Source organism: Pelophylax lessonae (genome assembly GCF_965119305.1).
Source record: "Pelophylax lessonae genome assembly, chromosome: 5".
Taxonomy (NCBI): domain Eukaryota; kingdom Metazoa; phylum Chordata; class Amphibia; order Anura; family Ranidae; genus Pelophylax; species Pelophylax lessonae.
Window position 1 is genome coordinate 100333498 of NC_138772.1, and position 20827 is coordinate 100354324.

The 20827-nt window shown below is 43.0% G+C and overlaps 1 protein-coding gene across 1 annotated transcript in view; it reads right to left on the reverse strand.

Moving 5' to 3' along the window:
• DYNC2I1 (dynein 2 intermediate chain 1) overlaps nt 1–20827 on the reverse strand; it is a 134514-nt gene that overhangs the window by 79557 nt on the left and 34130 nt on the right. The window contains exons 4-9 of the mRNA XM_082257423.1: nt 17136–17212; nt 13933–14253; nt 11948–12013; nt 10064–10135; nt 9761–9956; nt 8259–8355 (exon numbers count right to left, since the gene is read on the reverse strand). Coding sequence (XP_082113549.1) covers nt 8259–8355; nt 9761–9956; nt 10064–10135; nt 11948–12013; nt 13933–14253; nt 17136–17212 — 829 coding nt within the window. The remainder of the gene's footprint in view (nt 1–8258; nt 8356–9760; nt 9957–10063; nt 10136–11947; nt 12014–13932; nt 14254–17135; nt 17213–20827) is intronic.

Genomic DNA, 20827 nt, shown 5'->3' on the forward strand with positions numbered 1-20827 from the left:
CAGACTCAGCCTATGCTTTAAATGTTAATCTGTGCTTTGCCTAGAAAAGTGAAAAGTGGTTGTAAAGCTTAAACATTTTTCTCTCCTCCCCTTCCAGGGCGGCCCAACAGTGAGAGATGATAGGATCCTCCCTACCGCAAACACAATCAATTAAGAATAGTTAAAAGGCCCCACCTTTCCCTCTGGCCCTCAGTTTAGATTGTGTTTCTTCTTACAAAGAAATGTCGATTAAGATCTTACCTGCAGACTCCTAGAGTCGAAAGGTACCCTGTGAGCCAGGTTCGACAGAAGGCCACAGGTTCCCCTCGCAGAACTCTCTGGAGTAGGGGGGGGGGGGGGGACCTTACGAGCGGAGCAGTCCCTGCACTCCCATCCGCGGGAACTCACAGGTCGCCCACAGAACAAGCCCTCGGTCACCTGTGGTTGTGTTTCCAGGTCTTGTTTCCGGCGCCAGCAGCTCTCCATAGAAGATTTGAATTTCCCACTGGACGGGCGTTCCAAACCTCGCCTTCAAACCGGAACTTCCGGCGCAGACGTCAGACACGCGCGACATGAAGGGAAAGAAGAGAAGCATGGAGGAGACGCCGGAGACGCTCGTTAGCGGTAAAGCAGAATCCAAGGCTATTGGACCTCGGATTCCTGCTTCGGAAATTAAGTCCTCCATGACTCATCCTCCGGGGAAGGAGGAGGAGAGACAGTCCCAGGTGTTGGCAGCCAAAACCCAGGTCGGACAGGGTAAGTGCTGAATATGTATCCTTACTGACCTATGCAAAAAGTCTGCTGGTAACTGACATAATATGTGCCTGGAACTTGTCATTTTCCTGACCTTAGTCGATCGTACTATGTTCTCTCTATGGTCCCCATGTTTGATGTTTTTTCTTGGAAGAGTGATACTTATACTGTCTTTGTATCCTGTCTTCCAGAGTCCCAGGGCGGTTCACAAGAAGCTACATCTGTCCCAGCATTACAAGGGCCTGCTTTCCATAAGAAGTGTGGTTATTGTTTAGAAAAGTTGCCCAGTTCCCACACTAGACCCTTCTGCTATAGGTGCATTCATAAATTGTCAGGAAGAGAAACTTCAGACTTCATGAAAGACTTCTTTAAAAGTATGCAAGACGAAATGCTTTCTACTATGATGGCAGTTCGGTCTAATCTAGGTATAGCTACTAGAGAGGAACAGGTAGACCCTTCCTTAATGGTAGGGACTTTGTGTCAAGAAACCCCTCTAATTAGAGCAGGACCTTCAGTCACTACACCAGCTACTCAAAGTCTTCCATCAGCACAGGTCACAGAAGGGGATAGAATATTTCCAGAAGATGACCGCTCAATTTCCCCATATTGTTCAGAAGCTTAGGGAAATAGGGACTCAGATACCTCTGAGGAGGTAGAGTCCGCAAAAAAAACTGTTTGCATTGGAGAATATGCAGGGTCTCCTTCAGGCCATATATGCTTCAGAGGAGATTCCTGATTTGCCTAAAGAAATCACAGCACAAGACAAACTCTATAAAGGGATAGGGAAAAGCCCTTCTAGAGTCTTTCATATTCACCATTCTTTGAAGAGTCTGATACTTCAACAATGGCAATTGCCTGAAAACAGGTTAAGCAAAGGGAATTCTTGGAAGAGGAGATTCCCCTTTAAGGAAGAGGATTCAAACAAATTCCTTAAAAGACCAAAAATAGATGCCCCCCTCGTGCAAGTCTCCAGAAAATCAGATCTCTCCTTTTTGGTTGCAGGTAGTATCAAGGATACTATGAACCGAAAAGCAGAGACATTGCTGGGGAAAGCTTGGGATGCCAATGCAAATGCAATGGCTTCAGCTCTAACTGCCTCTTGTGTGGTGAGAAATGCTTTTTCCTGGATTGAAAAACTGAATAAAAATTTTTTACAGATAAAAACCCAGGATATCCAAGATTCCCTGTCGGTAATAACCAAGGCAGTAGCCTATCTGGCAGACGCTGCACTAGAATCAGTAGAAGCCACTGCTAAAACAGGGGCACTAATGAACTCAGCTAGAAGAGCCATTTGGCTTAAGGAATGGGAAGGAGACCTCACATCCAAAACCAAGCTTTGCGGCCTTCCATTTGAAGGGTCCCTCCTGTTTGGTTCAGGGCTTGACGAAGTCCTTTCCAGATCCTCAGAAAAAGGAATTAAATTTCCCACAAAGCCTAAAGAAACTAGTAAAAAGTTTTTTTGTGGCCCCCTGGATAATAAGCAGCAAAATAGGAGAAGGGAACCTACAAAGAATGGGAGCTTTAGGAGGGAAAAGTAAAAAAACAATTCTCTTTCCTCTTCCACCTCAGCCGCAAGGGACAAAAAATGACTCCAATATTAAAGTAGGGGACAGACTGAATCATTTTGCTCCAAATTGGGAAGAAATGACAGTCTCTCTATATACCCTCAGCATCCTAAAAATAGGCTACAGACTAGAAGCTGCATTAATATCCCCTCCAATATTAACCCTTACACATGCCCCCAAAAGAATTGCAAGGGGACAGCTCATACCGCTTCCAGGGATTCGAGAACTAGTAATTGGTCCAGTACCAAAGAGCCAGTGGTTCCAGGGGTTTTGTTCCCATGTTTTAGTGGTACCAAAACCCTCAGGAAAATATTACCGGATTATAATCCCGAGGAATCCAGGAAGCATCCCAGCCACTTCGTGGGCTCAACCCCTTGCAAAAGAACTACTGTTCTCCCATGTGTACTTTTGGGTAGGAAGAATAAATTCCTTGGTCAGGATACTCACCCTCACTTCACTGGTCCAGAACTCTCTGAAGTGGTGGCCCAACCAAAACAACCTAGAAAAGGAAATGGTTGGGCTGAGAGCTCAAAACCAGCAATGGCAGTACAAACTGGCCAGTGCCTTCCCCCCTCTGAGGTGAGTCCTCAGAGTCCTCCAGAAACTGAGCAGGTTTCAGGGACTAAAACTAATCCGGTCCGCTCCCTGGTGCCCCAAAGGACCATGGTTCCTTTCCCCAAAAACAATGTCCACGGCTTGCCAGAGGCATCTCCCAGTTTCCTCAGACCTTCTGTCTCAGGGACCAGTACAGTATCAGAATCCAAGATTCTCCCAACTGACAGCCTGGTTACTGAACGCCAATTGCTTAAAGCCAAGAGATGCTCAGACAGAGTGGTGGATACCCTCTTACTGAGTAGAAAACCACTAATTTTTAGGTAAATTTTTCTAGTCACTAGAAAAATTTACCTAAAAATTTGGAAAAGATTCTGTACCTGGCAGAAGCAAAAGAACTTTGTTTCTACCTCTACTCAAAATTATTTTGGAATTTTTGCAAGATGGAGTAGATAAGGGTGTGGCAGTTAACACCCTCAGGGTACAGATAGCAGCTCTTTCAGTTTTTTCTAGACACCAGTTTGGCAAAGGAGCCACTGGTTAAAAGATTTTTGTTGGCTAGGAGTAGGGCTACTCCTATTACAAAAAACAGGTTCCCTCCTTGGGACCTAAATAGGGTCCTAGAGGCGTTATCTAAGGACCCCTTTGAACCTATAAAGGAAATTTCACTTACATTTCTATCCTTAAAAATAGCTTTTTTGTTAGCCATCACCACAGCCAGAAGAATAGGTGATTTACAGGCTCTTTCTATTAAAGAACCTTTTATGTTGGTCTTCCCAGATAGGATAGTCCTCAAACCGGACCCTTTATATCTACCCAAGGTAGCATCCTCTTTCCATAGAACTCAGGAGATAAATCTACCTTCCTTTTGTGACAGACCAAAAAACAATAAGGAAAGGGAATTCCATTGTATTGACGTGAGAAGAGCTCTTCTCACTTATTTAGAAAGAACAAAAACCTTCAGGAGATCAAACCACCTCCTAGTCCTCCATTCTGGGCCTAGGAAGGGATTGCAGGCTTCTAAGCCTTCACTAGCAAGGTGGATTAGACAAGCAATTACCACTTCTTATGAATTACGGTATCAGGTCGGCCTGCTCCAACCACAGTAAAAGCGCACTCAACAAGAGCCATTGCCACATCATGGGCCGAGAAGGCAGGAGCTTCATGGGAACAAATGCGCAGTGCAGCCACCCGCTCTAGTCATGACACCTTCCTGAAGCATTACCGTATTGAAGTACTGTCTCAACTAGGGATGCACCGAATGTTCGGCGGCCGAACATTATTCGGCCGAAAGTAGAAAAAATAGCACTTTCGGTGTTCGGCCGAATAAGTAAAAAGGCCGAATAAATTTGTGCCGAACAATGTCAGCGGCGGTCACTAAATGGCGGCCCGCGTGATGCTTTTCCGCCCGGACCGCGAGCCCGCTACCTAGGAGTCCTTCAGTCCCCTTCCTCATTGCGGCTCCCGGCTCCCTGCTCACACGCCGCCAGTGTCCTGTCCGGCCACGAGTAGGGGGTGTGACGTCCCGCCCCCTGCTCCTGACTGCGGCTCCTTCACACTAGGTCCAGCGAGCGTGACACTATGTGCACGCCCCGCCCCCCTGTTCGCGGCTTTTGGCTCCGACCTGGCTGCAGTTCAGGTATGTGGAGCACATTTGGGGGAGAATACGGTAGCTGCACAAGCATTAGTGTGCAGACTGGCATATTTTGCCATATGTTGCCACTTGCCATGCTCATTAGAGTGCCCTATAAAGTGCCCCTTAAAAAAAAAAAAGAAGAAAAATGTGCCCAACAGAGTGCTCCCTTGACATAAAATGTGGCCATCAGCGTGCCCCTTATTTTATGCTAAGGGACATGCTGATGAGCATATTTTATGTTAAGGGGCACTCTGATGGGCATATTTTATGTTAAGGGGCACGCTAATGGGCATATTTTATGTTAAGAGCAACGCTGATTTAAATGTTTTGTTTTGCCCATCAGAGTGCCCCTAACATAAAATGTGCCCATCAGCGTGCCCCCTAACATAAAATGTGCCCATCAGCGTGCCCCCTAAAAATTGGCAAAATAAATGGAAAAAATGCGAAACACCGCGTTCGGTATTCGGCCTTCGGCCAAGCATTTCATTATTATTCGGCTTCGGCCAAGAATTTCATTTCGGTGCATCCCTAGTCTCAACAAGACCTAGCCTTTGGCCGAAAAGTCTTGCAGGCAGTGGTCCCACCCTAAGATAGGCAAAATGGATCTCTATTATCCTCTCACTGTTGGGCCGTCCTGGAAGGGGAGGAGAGAAAACCTACCGTAGTTCACCGGTAACGGTCTTTTCTTCCGAGCCTTCCAGGACAGCCCGCCTACCCACCCTAGTTAAAAGGGTGTAAGATGTTATGCATAAATGTTGGTGATGAGTACCTATAAAATTGTTATAACATTTCCCTTGAATTTGGTTGTGCAAGTTACTCTATTACAACTGAGGGCCAGAGGGAAGAGGTGGGGCCTTTTAACTATTCTTAATTGATTGTGTTTCCAATAGGGAGGAGCCTATCATCTCTCACTGTTGGGCCGTCCTGGAAGGCTCGCAAGAAAAGACCGTTACCGGTGAACTAACGGTAGGTTTTTACCTTAATCCATTCCCTGCATTAAGGTAAAAAATGTTTCAGTGTGTGTATCACCCTGTTATACTTACCTGGGCCCAATCTCAATCCAGCGCTGTGCCCGTCTGCGGCAACTCTCTTCCAGGCTTTGCTTAGAGCAGCGAGAGCCAGTGGCTCCCACTGCTGTCAGACAAATCCTGTGACAGTGGGAGCAGGGGAGGGGCCAAGCCTCACTGTCTGTGTCTATAGATGTAGGCAGTGTAATTCAGGATGAAGCCCACAGGTGTGCCACGATAGGAAGCATTTTCCTATGGTGGCACACTAAAAAGAGGAGGAGTCAAGAACGCCAGGGAGGGACCCTAGTGGAGGAGGATCAGGGCTCCTCTGTGCAATTCCATTTCATAAAGCACATAACTATAACATTTGTTATTTTAAAGAAAAAAAAAGAAAAAAAAAACTTTAAAAGCGTTCAAAAGAAAGGAGAGTATACAGTATATTGTTGGAGGAAGGGTGGGTTAAGTGTTGCTCTGCCCTGCCCTTATAAGCACATGGACACTTTAAACAAAACAGTTAAGACGTAGCCTGATAAGCGTAAATCTTAAACCTAAACCCTAACACTTTAGCCTATCTACCTAGATACCAACGCAGTCCTGCGACTAGGTCAGTGTAAAGCTTCCTGTTCTGTACTGAAATGTACAGAATCAACAAAATGGTTTTTATTTATTTTTTCACTTCTCAAAGCTTAATATAAAACTCTTCCTTCAGATTGCTCATGGGCATCGAATAGATGCCCACCAGATACCAGCATGGGGACATCTTCCAACACACAGCCTGCAAAGATTACCCCTGTACTCTAGGGAAGAACACACAGAAAATATTCAACTGACATGGACAAAATCCTCATTCTTACATACCTTCTTTTAAATTTAAGCCAGAATTTTTTTTCCCCCCATTTTTATTGCGGTGAGCATTTTAGATTGTATCAGTTCTATTTTCTAAACTACCCAGTAGTTATCGACATACCAGTGCCAGAACTACAAAGATATGCAGATGTTTATCTCTGAAACATAGTGCAAGGCTAACCTATTTATTGTGGAAAACACCAACTGCGTTATTTTAAACAATGTGAAGCCATGAATAATCTTAAAATAAAAAAGTTGTTTTTTTTCTTCATTTTTCGAAACCGGGAGGGAGGGTTTTTAACCCTGTCCGGTTTGCCATCCTTGTCCCATTAAGGAGATTTCCCTCCATTTCCTGCCTCATAGATAAAACAGGAAGTAGGAAGAAATTCCCTCCAAAGTGAGGGTATCCTTAATTGTCACCAGAAATGGTGTCCCTATTGGAAGATGTCCCCTCTATTAGTGTTCTGGTGACAACTTAATATTTGGAGTTTTATTTCAGTTTCACTCTCATGCCCCGTACACACGTGCAGATTATCTGCAGACTTTTGTCTGCAGACTTACCTTTTCTATGTAGTGCAAGGGCCTGCCGGATTGCATACAAATTGAAAGTGTTTAGGTTTGACCTCATATTATATGGTTTTGGTAAGTCTGCAGACAAAAGTCTGCAGATAATCTGCATGTGTGTATGGGGCATTAGTGATGATAGTAAACAGGCCATATACAGGTGAATCTTCCAAACGATGGCACAGACAGCAATTAAACCTGATAGGTGAAGGGACGTGGTCTGGCTGCAGCATGACATGCTGCCTGATCCCTCCGCCAGGAGATCGTAAACAGCTATACAGCATCCTTACCCACTGCACCTCAACCCCCCTGTGCACCGGGACCCAAAGGGACAAGCCAATAAAAAAAAAAACTAAGGCAGGCAGCCTCGCAGGCTTACAGAATTCTTTACAAAGCCTTTAATGGAAGTACAAGTTGGCACTGGTCCCGGGAACTCCTCTCACTTCAGCAACCTCAATGCAGCCTGACAGCATACCAAGTCAAAATGGCTTCCACCCACATAATACCCCTTTAAAGCCTTGATATCATTACAACTTTTTTTTCAAGATCATAGAGAACTCGGTTTTTACAGATGTCAAGTGGTCTGCTTGGTGGGGTTTGGGTACAATTCTTCTATATGTCTCTCAGGATCTACGTCATCAGGAAGCAGTGGGGTAACATTATGTATATTTAAAATGGGGGGGGCACCCCCAATAATACATCTCAACTCCAATTCGTGCCACAAGCAAAAATGAGGAATATATATCACCACTCCCAGTCCCATGATGAAAAATAGGGCACTTGGGAAAACCCAAAATCTGGAGGACCACTCCCAGTCACATGATGAATAATAAAGCCGCTGTTTAAAAATGACCTAGTATAATCTCTCAGAATTACAACATAATTAATTAAAAATAGGTTATTTTATCTAAGGAAACAAAGCCCTCTAAACCCTAGATGAAGTATCACACCTTCACTTAGGAGTCCTGACTTATTGCTTGAAAATGCCTTAAAATACTGTTTTACTTGGTGGAAATACATACACTGCCCTTACAATGCAGTACTCTATGATGGCACAGATGAGTAATGACTACACTACACCCATCATTACAAGCATCACCACACACCTCTATAGTGCTGAGAAAAAACAATGGCGTGTCTGACCTGTTCTGTTAGATTACAGAGTACACTAGGCAGTGCGGTCAAACTCTAGTGCCTTTTGGGCTGCCCGGTCACATTTAAGATGGGTATAGAAGTTTAACTTATTTTCGATCAGTCAGCAGGTCGGGAAAAAAAAAAAAACAGGGATTCCCCTATCCACACACGTAAGGTGGATCGAGGAATCCTCCTCATTGCAATACTGTAAAATACACTTACTTTTGCTTGCTGGCTATTTGGCTGCTAAATTGACGTTGCTTTGCAGATCCAAAATCTATAAATACTCCTCTATGAGACTTCCTACTGGAGTTAAACTCTACAAAAGAGACACAAAAATACAATGAAATCAAAATGCAAAGCGATGCTGTGCAAAATACCAAATCAATTGAAACACAACAAATGTAAATTTATAAATTTAGTTCATACAGTCTCTGGTCAAATGTGAAAGTGCTCCATGTAGGGGAGAAAGAGCACCCACGCTTGCGTCCAAACAATTCCAAACCAGCAAGGAACCCTGAGAGCTGATCATGCAAGCAAGAAATGGCTGCTGAAAGCTCCTCCCTAGACACAGGGTGTCCTCCCTACCTGATGGAAGGGTTTTGGAGCCAACCACATAATCCTCCCCACCCCACCCCACCTCCTTACCTGTGTAACTCCATGGGATGCTGAGGGTCAACTGGCCTGTAACCCCAGTAATGGGAGCAGCCACCTATCTGAAAGGAATTTATGTCAAGCCAGACACCTCTTTGGCAAGCCACCCCTCCTCAACAGGTGTTCTAATACTTGTGAAGGCATCGGTTCTGCTGTGCTATAGCTGTACTGGAGCTGTGCTGGAACTGTGCCCTGTTAAGCTGCCAATCACATATGTTTCCACTGCCCAGAGGAACCCAAAATGGTGCCTATGCATGCACAAACATGCACAATCCCCTTAAGGGATTACTGTATAGCACTCTGCCAGCAAAATCACTGGTTACTGGGTACACCTGAGATCGCTGCCCACAAGATCCAGTGCTAAATGGCAACCTTACAGGCCCTCCTTGCATGTGTGGTCTGGGTACCATCCTTCTTGACCTCAAGGCCGTAGATAACCAACTCGGATGGAGCCATTCCCTTGACCAGTGGGGGTGTGTAGATTAGGCTACAGAAATCAATAATGTCCACTGAAAAGAATCTTCAGGGAGAGATCACAGGCACACCCATCACCTAAGGACACTATCTAAAAACTGAAGATTAGCTGAGCTGGGAGGAGTTAGCCCGGGGTTCGTGCCTGGGGCAATTAGTTAATGGTGGTTCAAGGTTTGAACCCATGATCCAGCAGATAAAAAGCAGCAGTTCTAGTGAGGAATGAAGATGCCAAGCAAATTCTGGTTTTGAGAACTATGGTTCCCCAGCATAACACCTCAAGTTAGGACTGCTGTAACAGTACTTGGGGTTTATCATGTTTTGACAAAAAAAAAAGGCTGGCAGATGGCAAAGGACAAGTTGCCAGTATTGCCTGTAGGTTTATCCAGCTGATAATTTCCCCATCATGACTTACTATGTCTTGTTTAGCAGTAGGTCTCTGTGTGGAGGCAGCCATCTTGGTAAAGATTTGTTTTCTGCTGTCTAGGAGACTCCAGCAACAAAGTAATAACATCACCAAATCTAACTCCGAATCTCCTGAAACTATCAGTCAGAGGCAGGATTCGTTCCAAATAGCATAAAAAGCTTGGGAAAGATACCTCTAGGTTCGATGTCATGATCATGACGGTCATGTACTTTCTGTTGGTGTACAGCTGGGACTGAATTTATGTTTTCATTCTCCAGGAGCATGGCCTTTTGAATCTCCTCTAACTCTCTGTTTCTCCGAGCTGGTGGCTGCTCTTTCAATGGTGCACGCTCCTCTTCACTCGCCGCTTCAAAATCGTCATCATAATCCTACAAATCAGATGTTAAAGATTGACAGTGACAGACCAATTTTTTTAGATGCGTTGTTGGAAGCATATACCAAATGAGTGGACACCATATTCTGGTCATTTACTTACTTCAAAATCTTCTTCGTAATTTGTGGAATCATCATATGGTGTATCTGAGTTCGGTATGATCTCTTCAATGTCCTTAAAAAGAAAAAAAAAAAAACCTTACGGACAGCAATAAAATGACAAACATATTCCTAAGCGTTCCCCATCAAAAAGCAACAACCAACAATAAAACAAATAAAAAACCTGGTAACTAACTACAAGAAATATCTTACCTCTATGCTTGCCAACAAGGGTTTCTTTTTTTTATTTTATTTATTTAAATCACATAGGCAGTTCTACCCATTATAGCCATCTTTTTTATTTAGGTCTGACATGTCTGTCATAGATGGTCATACCTCTCACCAAGATTGCTCAATGAATAAAGTGCATATATACTGGATGGAAGTGCTCATAATTGAACACGAGTTAGCCCATAATGTAAGCCCTGTCCTTGTCATTTAATTATCAAATGAGAGCCTTCGTCTCCAATAAAGCTTTTGATAGCAGAATGACAGGGGTGAGGGCTTAGTACTCAAAAGGGTACAGGACCTAATATTGGCTTGGAGAGGCCTTATGTATAGTCTATGTCTTGGATCCAATGAGCTCCACAAGAGTAGAGATAGAACTGAAAATTAACACTTTTTAAAAGGTAGGAGAAGGTCCCTTTAAACACAATCCTATAGGGATGATTTTCTAAATCTGGAGAGTGCAAAATCTGGTGCAGCTCTGCATAGAAACAAGTCAGCTTCTCACTTCAGCTTGTTCAATTAAGCTTTGACAAAAAAAAAAAAAATGTAAGCCGATTGTATTCTATGCAGAACTTAACTCTCACGTTTTAGTAAATCAACCCCTATGTATTAACTCTTAATTCACTGCCCTCTGTCTGAGCCTACTGCAGGCTTTCCCACACTCATTGGAAGTAAAAAGTCATAACAGGTCAATCACAAAGCCCTGTGCACAACTCAAGCCGGCCATAGATGGATCGAAACTCAGCTAATTCAGCAGGGACCGGTCAGGATTTGATTCATTTATGGGCAGGCTGGTTGTACCCAAGTCGATTCATCGATCAACTTGGGTACAACCAACCTGTTGGGATTTTATACATGTGATTACTGCTGGCATCTATAGTCGCTAGCAGTAATCATTGTGTTCTGCCAGCTGGCCATGGTGCAAGGAAAGAAAATCGCATAATCTATGTGCTGCTCAATGAATCTGGTTGCACAGATCAAACCAAATTTAACGGAGGGGACATTTTGACTTCATTATAGAAGACAATTCTTTCTGGATAGTATTAGCAGCAGTCGACTGCTTTTACTTTTAGCCTGGAGATACTGTTTAAAATGCTTGCACAGCACACAGCTTCTATTTCCTCTAGGCGTAAAGTTTTACAGTATGTGGGTGTTAAAAATGGTTTCCAAGCCCAGAAAAAAAGCTTTCATCTGTTCTCTGCATAAATGTTTACGCTGCTATGCACTATAATAGAATCTAAAATACAGAGAATGAGCAGACACCATGAGCAGACACCATGCAAAGTGTAAGAGAAATTGTCAAGACCTGTTTTAAAATTCATTCTGAACAGCAATCAAAGAAAACTGCACTGGATGAACAGTGCTTAACAAGCATGTCTCAGCTCACATAATACACTACAGAATTCGTCAAGCAATTATTTCCAAAGGACAGATGCCGCCGCTTTCAACAAAGTGCGAACATGAACAATATTTTGGCAGCCAGCGCCTTGTTCAAGCTGGCATTTAGTGGATATTTTAACTTTACATCATCGGCCTCATTTGGTTCTAAGCAAAAAAAACGTCTCTGCACATTTTGGATAAGTGACTTTCTGAAAGTTTGCAATGCAAGCTAAAGTCACTTTTACACCAGAGAGTGTCATGTCCAGTCTGTTGCCATTACCTTCTCATTATCACTTTCTTGCTTTGAATTTGATTCCCTGGAGTGTTTGTGACTAACTTGCTTTTCCTAGAGAGATTACAAAAACAAATAATCAATACTTAGTTAATTAAAGTCACTGCTAAAGAGGAATGATGTTCCACTACCCATAGTGGCCAGATTCCTGCTATAAAGGATAAATTCACCTATAAAAAAAATAAAGGAAAAAAAAAAAAAAAAATGGCAGGCAATTGTAAAAATTACAATAAAAAAAAAAAATGCAATATTTTTTTGTTAGGAGCCTGTAAATCATTGCACCCACCATCAGTATATCATGGGTGTAATGCCACGGTCCTGCAGACTGTGTAGCTGTGTGCCCATACCTCCAATATGGGCAGGCAGTTACTGAATGACAGGAACCTCAATGAACTACCCAGAGTGCTAAACAGTGCCCTGGTAATTCATTGGGAACTACAAGCTGACCGACACAAAGTTTTCCAGTACTTGTAGTTTCCACAATCACAGAATGAATGAGGCAGCCGGGCAGGTGGAGCCTGGAGGATCGGGGGGGGGGGGGGGGTGCGGAGGCTGGTGCATCTAACATCTTACACCCTGAATATGGGGGTAATATGTAACAACAAGAGAACTTATCCTTTTACATCATGCCACTTGCAGAAAATAGAAAGAAGACAGTCTGCACTTCATCATCATGGTTGCAATTCTCCGCAGCTTCCAATGCAAAACTTTTAGAATGTACATATTTTTTTTTATTGTGGAAGCATTTATTAAATTTTTTCTGTCCTTTTTAACCTTCCTAGCGGTATTCCCGAGCGTGACTCGGGGTTAGATTTTAGAGCCAAAAGCGGTAACCCCGAGCCACACTCGGGGTAGCGCTAGGAAGATCGCTGGATCCTGGTAGAGGTTTCACTTACCTTTTCTCCAAGATCCAGCGATGTATCCCGGCGGTGTGCGGCGGCGGAGCTTCCTCCCGATCGTCTGCGAGCCCCGGCTTCCATCTCCTGCGACGTGACGTTCGCAGGGGAGGTAGAACCGGCAGCAAATTCAAATGTAAAACACACCAAACACACTGATACCATTCAAAATAAAAAAAAATCATATTACATTGCCCCCCAGTGCCCTTTCCTGCAGTTCTACTGTACTTTTTATGTAAATATATATATATATACACATACACATATACACATACATACACACACACACATATATATATATATATATTTGTAATTCTTGTGAATGAGCAGCCCAAACCAACTGTATACATTATATATATATATATATATATATAATAAAATGTATACAGTTGGTTTGGGCTGCTCATTCACAAGAATTACATGCAAAATAATGGTACCGCTTTCAAAACCTAAAATCCAAAAGAATCATACCGCCTGGGAGGTTAACCAGGAGTACTTTCAAATTATGCTTAGTTTTTTAGATTCACATTAATACAAGCTGCATATTTTTCGTTTTAAGACAAGCGCTTGGACCAATGCAAGCATACAAATGCCCCACCTGTGGGACTGCTGTGGAAGTGGAGAACCGCTGTAGTAGTCGCAGTTACTACAATGATCGCCTCGGTCTTCCAGGTCTCTTCTGCTAAGTAACAACAGGGTCGCTCTCTCAGCATGGGTGCCCATTCATAAAACACCTTGCATTAGTCTCAATGAATGTAAGGCTTCTCCGATTGGATAAGGTAGCGAGGCAGTGATGTCACAATCTCCACCCCATCCAATCAGAGAACGACTTGCATTCACTAAGAAAAGTCTACAAGCAGTGACTACTACAGTGATTCTCAGCTTCCACAGTGGCCCCACAGGTATGGAATATGCATACTTGCATCGGTCCAAGCTGGGCCAATTTAACTATTCAATAAAACCCATACCTGGAATTCAGCTGTAAGAAGGAATTAACATATGAATCTTTTGCAGTCTTCCTTTATAAAAAAAAAAAAAACTATAATATTAGAATATTTGTAATAGACACCCAGGTACCTCATTATCTGTATTCTTCTTTTCACGTTCTTTATGCTCTCGCTTTTCTCTGTGTCTTCTTTCTCGGTCTTCCTTCTGTGAATGCCTCTCCTTAGAATGCTTCTCTTTCCGCATGTCAACATTTTCAACAGAGTCTTCAGCAAACCTCACCTCTGCGTTACCTCGTACCTCCTTTTCACGCCTGGTATGATGCCTTTTATCACCATCCGGCTCCTTGCTGTGTTTTCGATCACTACTTCTCCTTTCCTTCTCATGATCTCCACTAAATAAATTTTCTTGGTTCTTCTGGGGTCTGATATCTCGATCTTTGTATTCTCCATTCTTGAAAACAGACAGATCATATTATAAACGTATGTGTACATTTAAAGGGTTAATAAACTCACAACAGTAAAATCAGTCTGTATACGCAGTAAAACATGCACATCCACATTGTGTAAAAAGACCGATCTGGTCTTCTCTAAACCTCCCCTTCATCCACTGTCCCCAACCCATCTCCTGATAGGACAGAGCCTTTGGAGTCACTATGCACATTGCTCAGTGTGGTGTGTATCACTAGAGATTTTTTTTTTTTTCTTGGGAAGGTGCATGCGATCAGCACAGGGCCAACCAGCACTGTCCAAACAGAGGGTTAGGGGCACTGCAGTCTATTAGGGCAGTCAGAGGAGAATGAAAACTCCTCCTACAAGCTTTACCCAGAAACAAATAGGAAGGTACATGTGATCAGCACAGAGCCAATCAGCACTGTCCAAACAGAGGGTTAGGGGCACTGCAGTCTCATAGGGCAGTCAGAGGAGAATGATAACTCCTCCTACAAGCTTTACCCAGACACAAATAGGAAGGTGCATGTGATTAGCACAGGGCCAATCAGCACTGTCCAAACAGAGGGTTAGGGGCCCTGCAGTCTCATAGGGCAGTCAGAGGAGAATGAAAACTCCTCCTACAAGCTTTACCCAGACACTAATAGAAGTCACAATATTGCTATATACTGCTGATGAGAAAAGGTATTTAGCAGTTTATACATTAAATTTCCATGTTCTGTGTACTGTAGGAGACCAGATATATTAAATGCAGAGTCCTGGGTTCAGTACCTGAAGTGGTGCCTTGCCCATGCAGGTTCACTTTAAAAACAGCCCTCCCCAGCAATATATACTCACCGTTCCCTTAATTTCCGCACCACCTTCTTCAGTTGATGAAAAAAGAAGCAGAAGCCATGTGCCAGTTAAAGAATATGTAAACCCAACATTTCATATTATGGTGTATGTGCCTGCTGTACCATTTAAGTGTATGTGAAAGTATCCTGTTCTCTTCATATAGCTTCCTTTGCGTGAAATACCTGGTGTTCCTGTCAGTCCCTCTGCTTTCCTATCAAAAACTGACCACACTAGGCAAGAGGGCACACCATGGTCAGTTCTCTAGATGTACTGAGAACTCAGCCTGCTCTAGGCCAATGATCAGACCTGTCCCGACACTAACAACCCCCCCCCCGCACAGCCATTCACTGAGAAGATTAGTGTGCTGCAGTTTCTCCTCTCCCACCTCTCTGAGCTCTTTTTTGCAGCTGAGGACAGAGATTATGTGATTACTTTTAAAAAAGGAAAAATAAAAAAAGGTATCCATGTTTTTTTTAAATCTACACACAAATGTTTTAACTTTCATTTCTATTTAAAACTAAATATGTTGTTTAACAAGGTGAGGGTTTACAAATACTTTATGACTGAAGTGTGCACAAGGCTATGGACTGTCTCCATAATACAGTGCTAGTGCTTGGTGATCATTTGCTGCTCAGTGATTGCAGTATTCTAGTCTGCATCTCCCCAAGGTAATACTTAAAATCTGGCCTGTTAGTGGGCCCCGAGGACCGGAGTTGAGGACCACTGCTTTAAAGGACATCTAAACACAAAAACGAAAATGTAATTTATTGCAGCTTACAAGTTCTCTGATGCGGTTGCTGCATTTGTTTTCATTTTTCAGTCTAAGAACATTTTCAGCAAGTACAGAAAATACTTGTTAATCTTGCCAGAATTGCAGTGTCCTTGTTACTTTCTGAGAGCTGCACTGAAGCTTATCTTCCTTCCTAGTTATTTTCTGTAAACCACCACTTGCAGTGCCACCACATAATTGAGATGGAGATAAAGAAAGGTTTGTAGTCCCTATCAAAAGAGCCACCTAGGTGACAACCATGGCTCTATCTAAAGATATGGTGACACTGCCAACTAAGAAAAGGAAGTGTGTTATTAGCAGGATTACAAGGTGAGAATGAAGAACAAACCCTGACCTAATAATACTGTAATATTTTACGATGCATTCTACATTTAATACATTTTGTTTATCACTATATTCTCAGTATAACTGGATAATAATGTACTTCAATGCTTCTATATTTACTTGGGAGTGTATTTAATAAATCACTTAGAATCCTATTTTATCAACTCATGAATTGCCTTAACAGAGTTTTTATTTGGCTCTAACCAAGTAATGTCTTCCATGGAATGCGTCAGTTCTTTTTACTTTAGACATGCACACATATTGAGGTTTAGGCTCCATGCACACGGGACGTTGTTAAAAGTCCCTTTGAATGCTGGAATTTTTAGGACGTTTGAAACGTCCATTCGGTCGCGTTTGTACCCGCGTTTAGCGGCGTTTGCGTTTAGAAGCGTTCAGAAGCGTTCCTAGAGGTCAAAAAAATTATTCCCCTTTAAAATGGAAAAACGCGAACGCTAAACGCGGGTCATCGCGTTCGGACGCGTTCGGACGCGTTTGTGCGTTTGAAACGCTGGGAAACACACGTTCCAACGCAAATAATTGCGTTCTAAAAACAGTCTCTGAACGCAACTGCCTGCAAATGACTGTAAACGACCTGGTGTACATGGACAGATAAGATAAAATGTAGATGGGTTCAGGGGCTTCTGAAAAAAACGCCCAACTGCTCCTAAACGGCCATTTCCAGCGTCCCGTGTACATGGAGCCTTACAGTAATCTACCCTGGATTTCTGTGTGCGGGCTCTTCTTATCTCACAGTGTAGCGGATGTAAGTTTTTTGTCCTGTAGTACCTATGGGCAGCATTAAGCGATGCAGGAACCACACACACACACCTTATGCAGCTGCAATGTTGCTTGCTAAAAGAATGCAATATATTCCTTTCCATCATATACACTTTAACAGGAATCAAAAGCTTTGGGTTAAAAATAAACCAAACATTTACCTCCTGCTTTCTCTTTTCTTTTTCTCTTTTTTCTTGATGTCGCCTTTCCCGATCTTTACTTCTGGGTTCGCTTTTTTCTAGGAATAATACACATTTTGATCTTACATGCGGTGTACAAAGATTTTTTTTTATATTTGACTACTCCTCCCTTACCAGAATGAGATCAAGTAGATGGGGGCGATGGTGGAGTGCTAATTACCATACACTGCACATATAGCCTGATAGCCTGAGAGAAGTAGCTTGCACAAAATCTTTAAAGCGGAGTTCCGGCCTCAAATACCTTTAACTAAAAATACCCCTATAATACTAATCCATTCCCCTTTACAGAACTGCTATTCTCATACTTGCAAGGTGTACAGTATTGGATTTTAGTCAAAATCTTACTTTTAAATACGCTGTCTGGGCGCGGCCATCTTAGACTTGGGCACCTGAAGCCGCAGTGTAATCTACTGCGTCCCTCTTCCTGATTCCAGGGAGTGTTCTGGGAGTTCTTCCTGACTTCAGCCTCCTGGGAATGATGACAAACAGCTCCCAGGATGCAATGCAAAGGCGGAAGTGATGTCGGTGGCCGTGGCCACAGAGGGGGCAGAAGGAGAAAGTACAATGAAAACTGCCCTGAAAATAAGGTAAGGGACCCCCGAAAAAAATGTAAAATGCCCAATTGTTGATCAGCATAGCGAGCACTCCAGGAATCACTAAAGTTGCAAAATAGGCCGGAACTCCACTTTAAGCTGATTATGCACGGATCTATATTCGGCCAGCTAAGCAGACACTGGTCAAATTTCGATCTGTGTGTGGCCCTCCCTGGTCAACAGAAGCCGATCAGTAGATGAACTCTAGGAGTTTAATAAAAGACCAAATAGATGAGTTTTTGCTAGAAAAAAAAAATAATTTTAAGCAACAAAAAGCATGGATTCATGAGAGACAGAAGTTGCCAAACAAATCCGATTTATTTTTGATGATGAGGTAAGACAAACCTTAAACAGAGGGGTGGCTGTTGATATGGTATGAATGGATTTTGCAAAGCATTTGGCACAGTTCCCCACACAAGGGTAATGTAATGTATAAGGTAAAGTGTACAGGCTTGGAAAAATCAGTTTGCAAATGGATAGAAAACTGGCTAAAAGACGGAATTCAGAGAATAGTGGTTAATGATTCTTACTCTGAATGGTCTAGGACTGTTAGCGGTGTACTCCAAGGTTCAGTGTTGGGACCCTTACCTTTTAAAATATTTATACATTTTATAGAGTCTGGGATTAAAAGTACTATTTCAGTCTTTGCAGATGACATCAAGCTATGCAATGGAGTAATGTCCTTACCGGATGTCTCCAACTTACAAGTCGACCTCAATGCACTGTTTAATTGAGCAACTTATATGGCAAATGAGGTTTAATGTTGATAAATGTAAAGTTATGCAGCTGGGAGCTAAAAAAAAAAAAAAGCAGGCACCATACATACTAGGGGGGAGAACAACTGGGGGAATCAATGGAGAAGGATTTGGGTGTTCTGGTAGTTCAGAAACTAATGGCAAGCAATGCCAAATTGCTGTTTCCAAAGCAAGCAAAATTCTCTCTTGTATTATGAGAGAGAGAGAGAGAGAGAGAGAGAGAGAGATAGAGAGATAGAGAGAGAGAGAGAGAGAGAGAGAGAGAGATAGAGAGAGAGAGATAGAGAGAGATAGAGAGAGATAGAGAGAGATAGAGAGAGATAGAGAGAGATAGAGATAGAGAGAGAGAGAGAGAGAGAGAGAGAGAGAGATTATTTTACGCCTGTACAAATCACTAGTAGTACCTCATCTAGAATATGCAGTTCAGTTTTGGGCACCAGATCACAAAAAATGATATTGGGGAACTGGAGAAAGTACAGAGAAGTGCAACCTAACTGATAAGAGGCATTAAAGCAGTAAGTGCTTAGGGACTAGTATACATTTTACTAACTAAAAAAAGTGTAGCCAATATTAGAAAAAAAAGGTGACCCTGTCACCACAGATAACAGAGAGCCAGAAATAAGTGAAGTAATGCTTACTTCAAAGCATTCAAAAGAACAGCAGCAAGACCAATGTTTTAGATACAAGGTGCTCCTGGATTTCGTACCTTGATACAAAAAGGTTTGCTCCTGTACATTTTGAATGCTGTGAAGTAAAAACTAGTAACCGCACCACGGTCACAGCTTAAAGTGTCAAATACTTGCTCCTTCCGCTGCACATTGTGGTTCCCCCCACTGGCTTGTACGTCTTTACAAGCTGGTGAGAGGAACCAAAGCATGCATCTGGGGGAGCAGGTGTGAAGTTCCAGTGTCAATCCTAGATCAATTGATGATTTGAGTTGCTTGATATAATTCTATGCCTGCTACATTCAGACTTCCCTTTTAAGCTCAAAGCTTAAAAACACTTTGCTTTTCAAATACAAAAAGGCAATTCAGCTATAAAGTCAGTGAATGGTCTACCTGCTCATGACTTCAAAGTCTTTCCATGGGCCCAGCAGAGTGAAGGACTGGCTTCACAGATTCAAAGGGAGGTATAATAAGAGAATCAGCAGCAGAAACTGGTATTGGCAGCTGAAACTGGTATGTACACAAATTAAACTTCTTGGGATTCAAGGCTCTCCACCAGAAGATATCTGGAGTATGTGTGGCACCCCTGGTTGCCTGCATTTTAATTAACAAGATTAGCATACAGGGAGTGATGAAAGCTTTTAAGAACTGTTCTACCTGAGCTAGAGTCAAGTGAATCAGCCCAATCTTAGGGATGAACTAAGGCCTAGGCCCTCCTATGCCTATGGACTCATAGCTATTCATCTGGAGTGTAAGATCATTTAAAGGAGTTGTAAAGGCAGAAGGTTTATCATCTTAATGCATTCTATCCATTAAGATAAAAAGCCTTCTGTGTGTAGCAGCCCTACTCACCCCCCCCCCCCCCTCCCAATACTTACCTTAACCCAGGAAGCAGGAAACCTCCTGAATATTTTCAAAGAGAAGCTTCAGTAGAGCTGAAAGAACAACATTAACATTAAGATTCCAAGGCGGCAACGGAGCCCGCAACAAAATGTCAGATGTCCTGAAGAAAAAAGGTACACACCAGGGAGTGTGTGGCCAAAGGTCATTGGAAAAAGACCGCCAAAACCCGATACCTGGCCCTTGATGGTACTCAAGGCCAATTTCTGCTCAACCCCCGTTGAAGGAATGTTAAGATCCGATCCACCGAGAAGGAGCGAGGATGAACCCAAAGAGACTCACACCACGCAATGTACGTCTTCCACGTACGATGGTAGATCTTCCTATAGGCAGCGTACGAATCACTGATTCAAACAAATCTCCATCTTTCAGCACCAGGCATTCAACAGCCAAGCCGTTAAAGGCAGCGACTGTAAAGCAGGATGGAAGATTGGTCCTTGGGACAGCAGATTCTCCCTGAGAGGAAGTCCCCAAGGAGCATCTGCGACCAGCCATACCAAGACCGGCTAGGCCAGTCTGGAGCCACTAGAATGACCAGAATTCCCTTCTGTCTGAATCCTGCACAGGAGTCGTGGCAGAAGTTCGAGAGGGCTGGCAGGAATCAGTCAGCCCACCTTAGAATTCCGGCTACTTACCGAGCCGCACCCTTGGTGGTTGACATAGACCACGGCCGTGGCATTGTCCGAAAGAATTTGTATTGGACACCCCTGAAGACGACTGTCCAATGAGCCAGAAAAAGT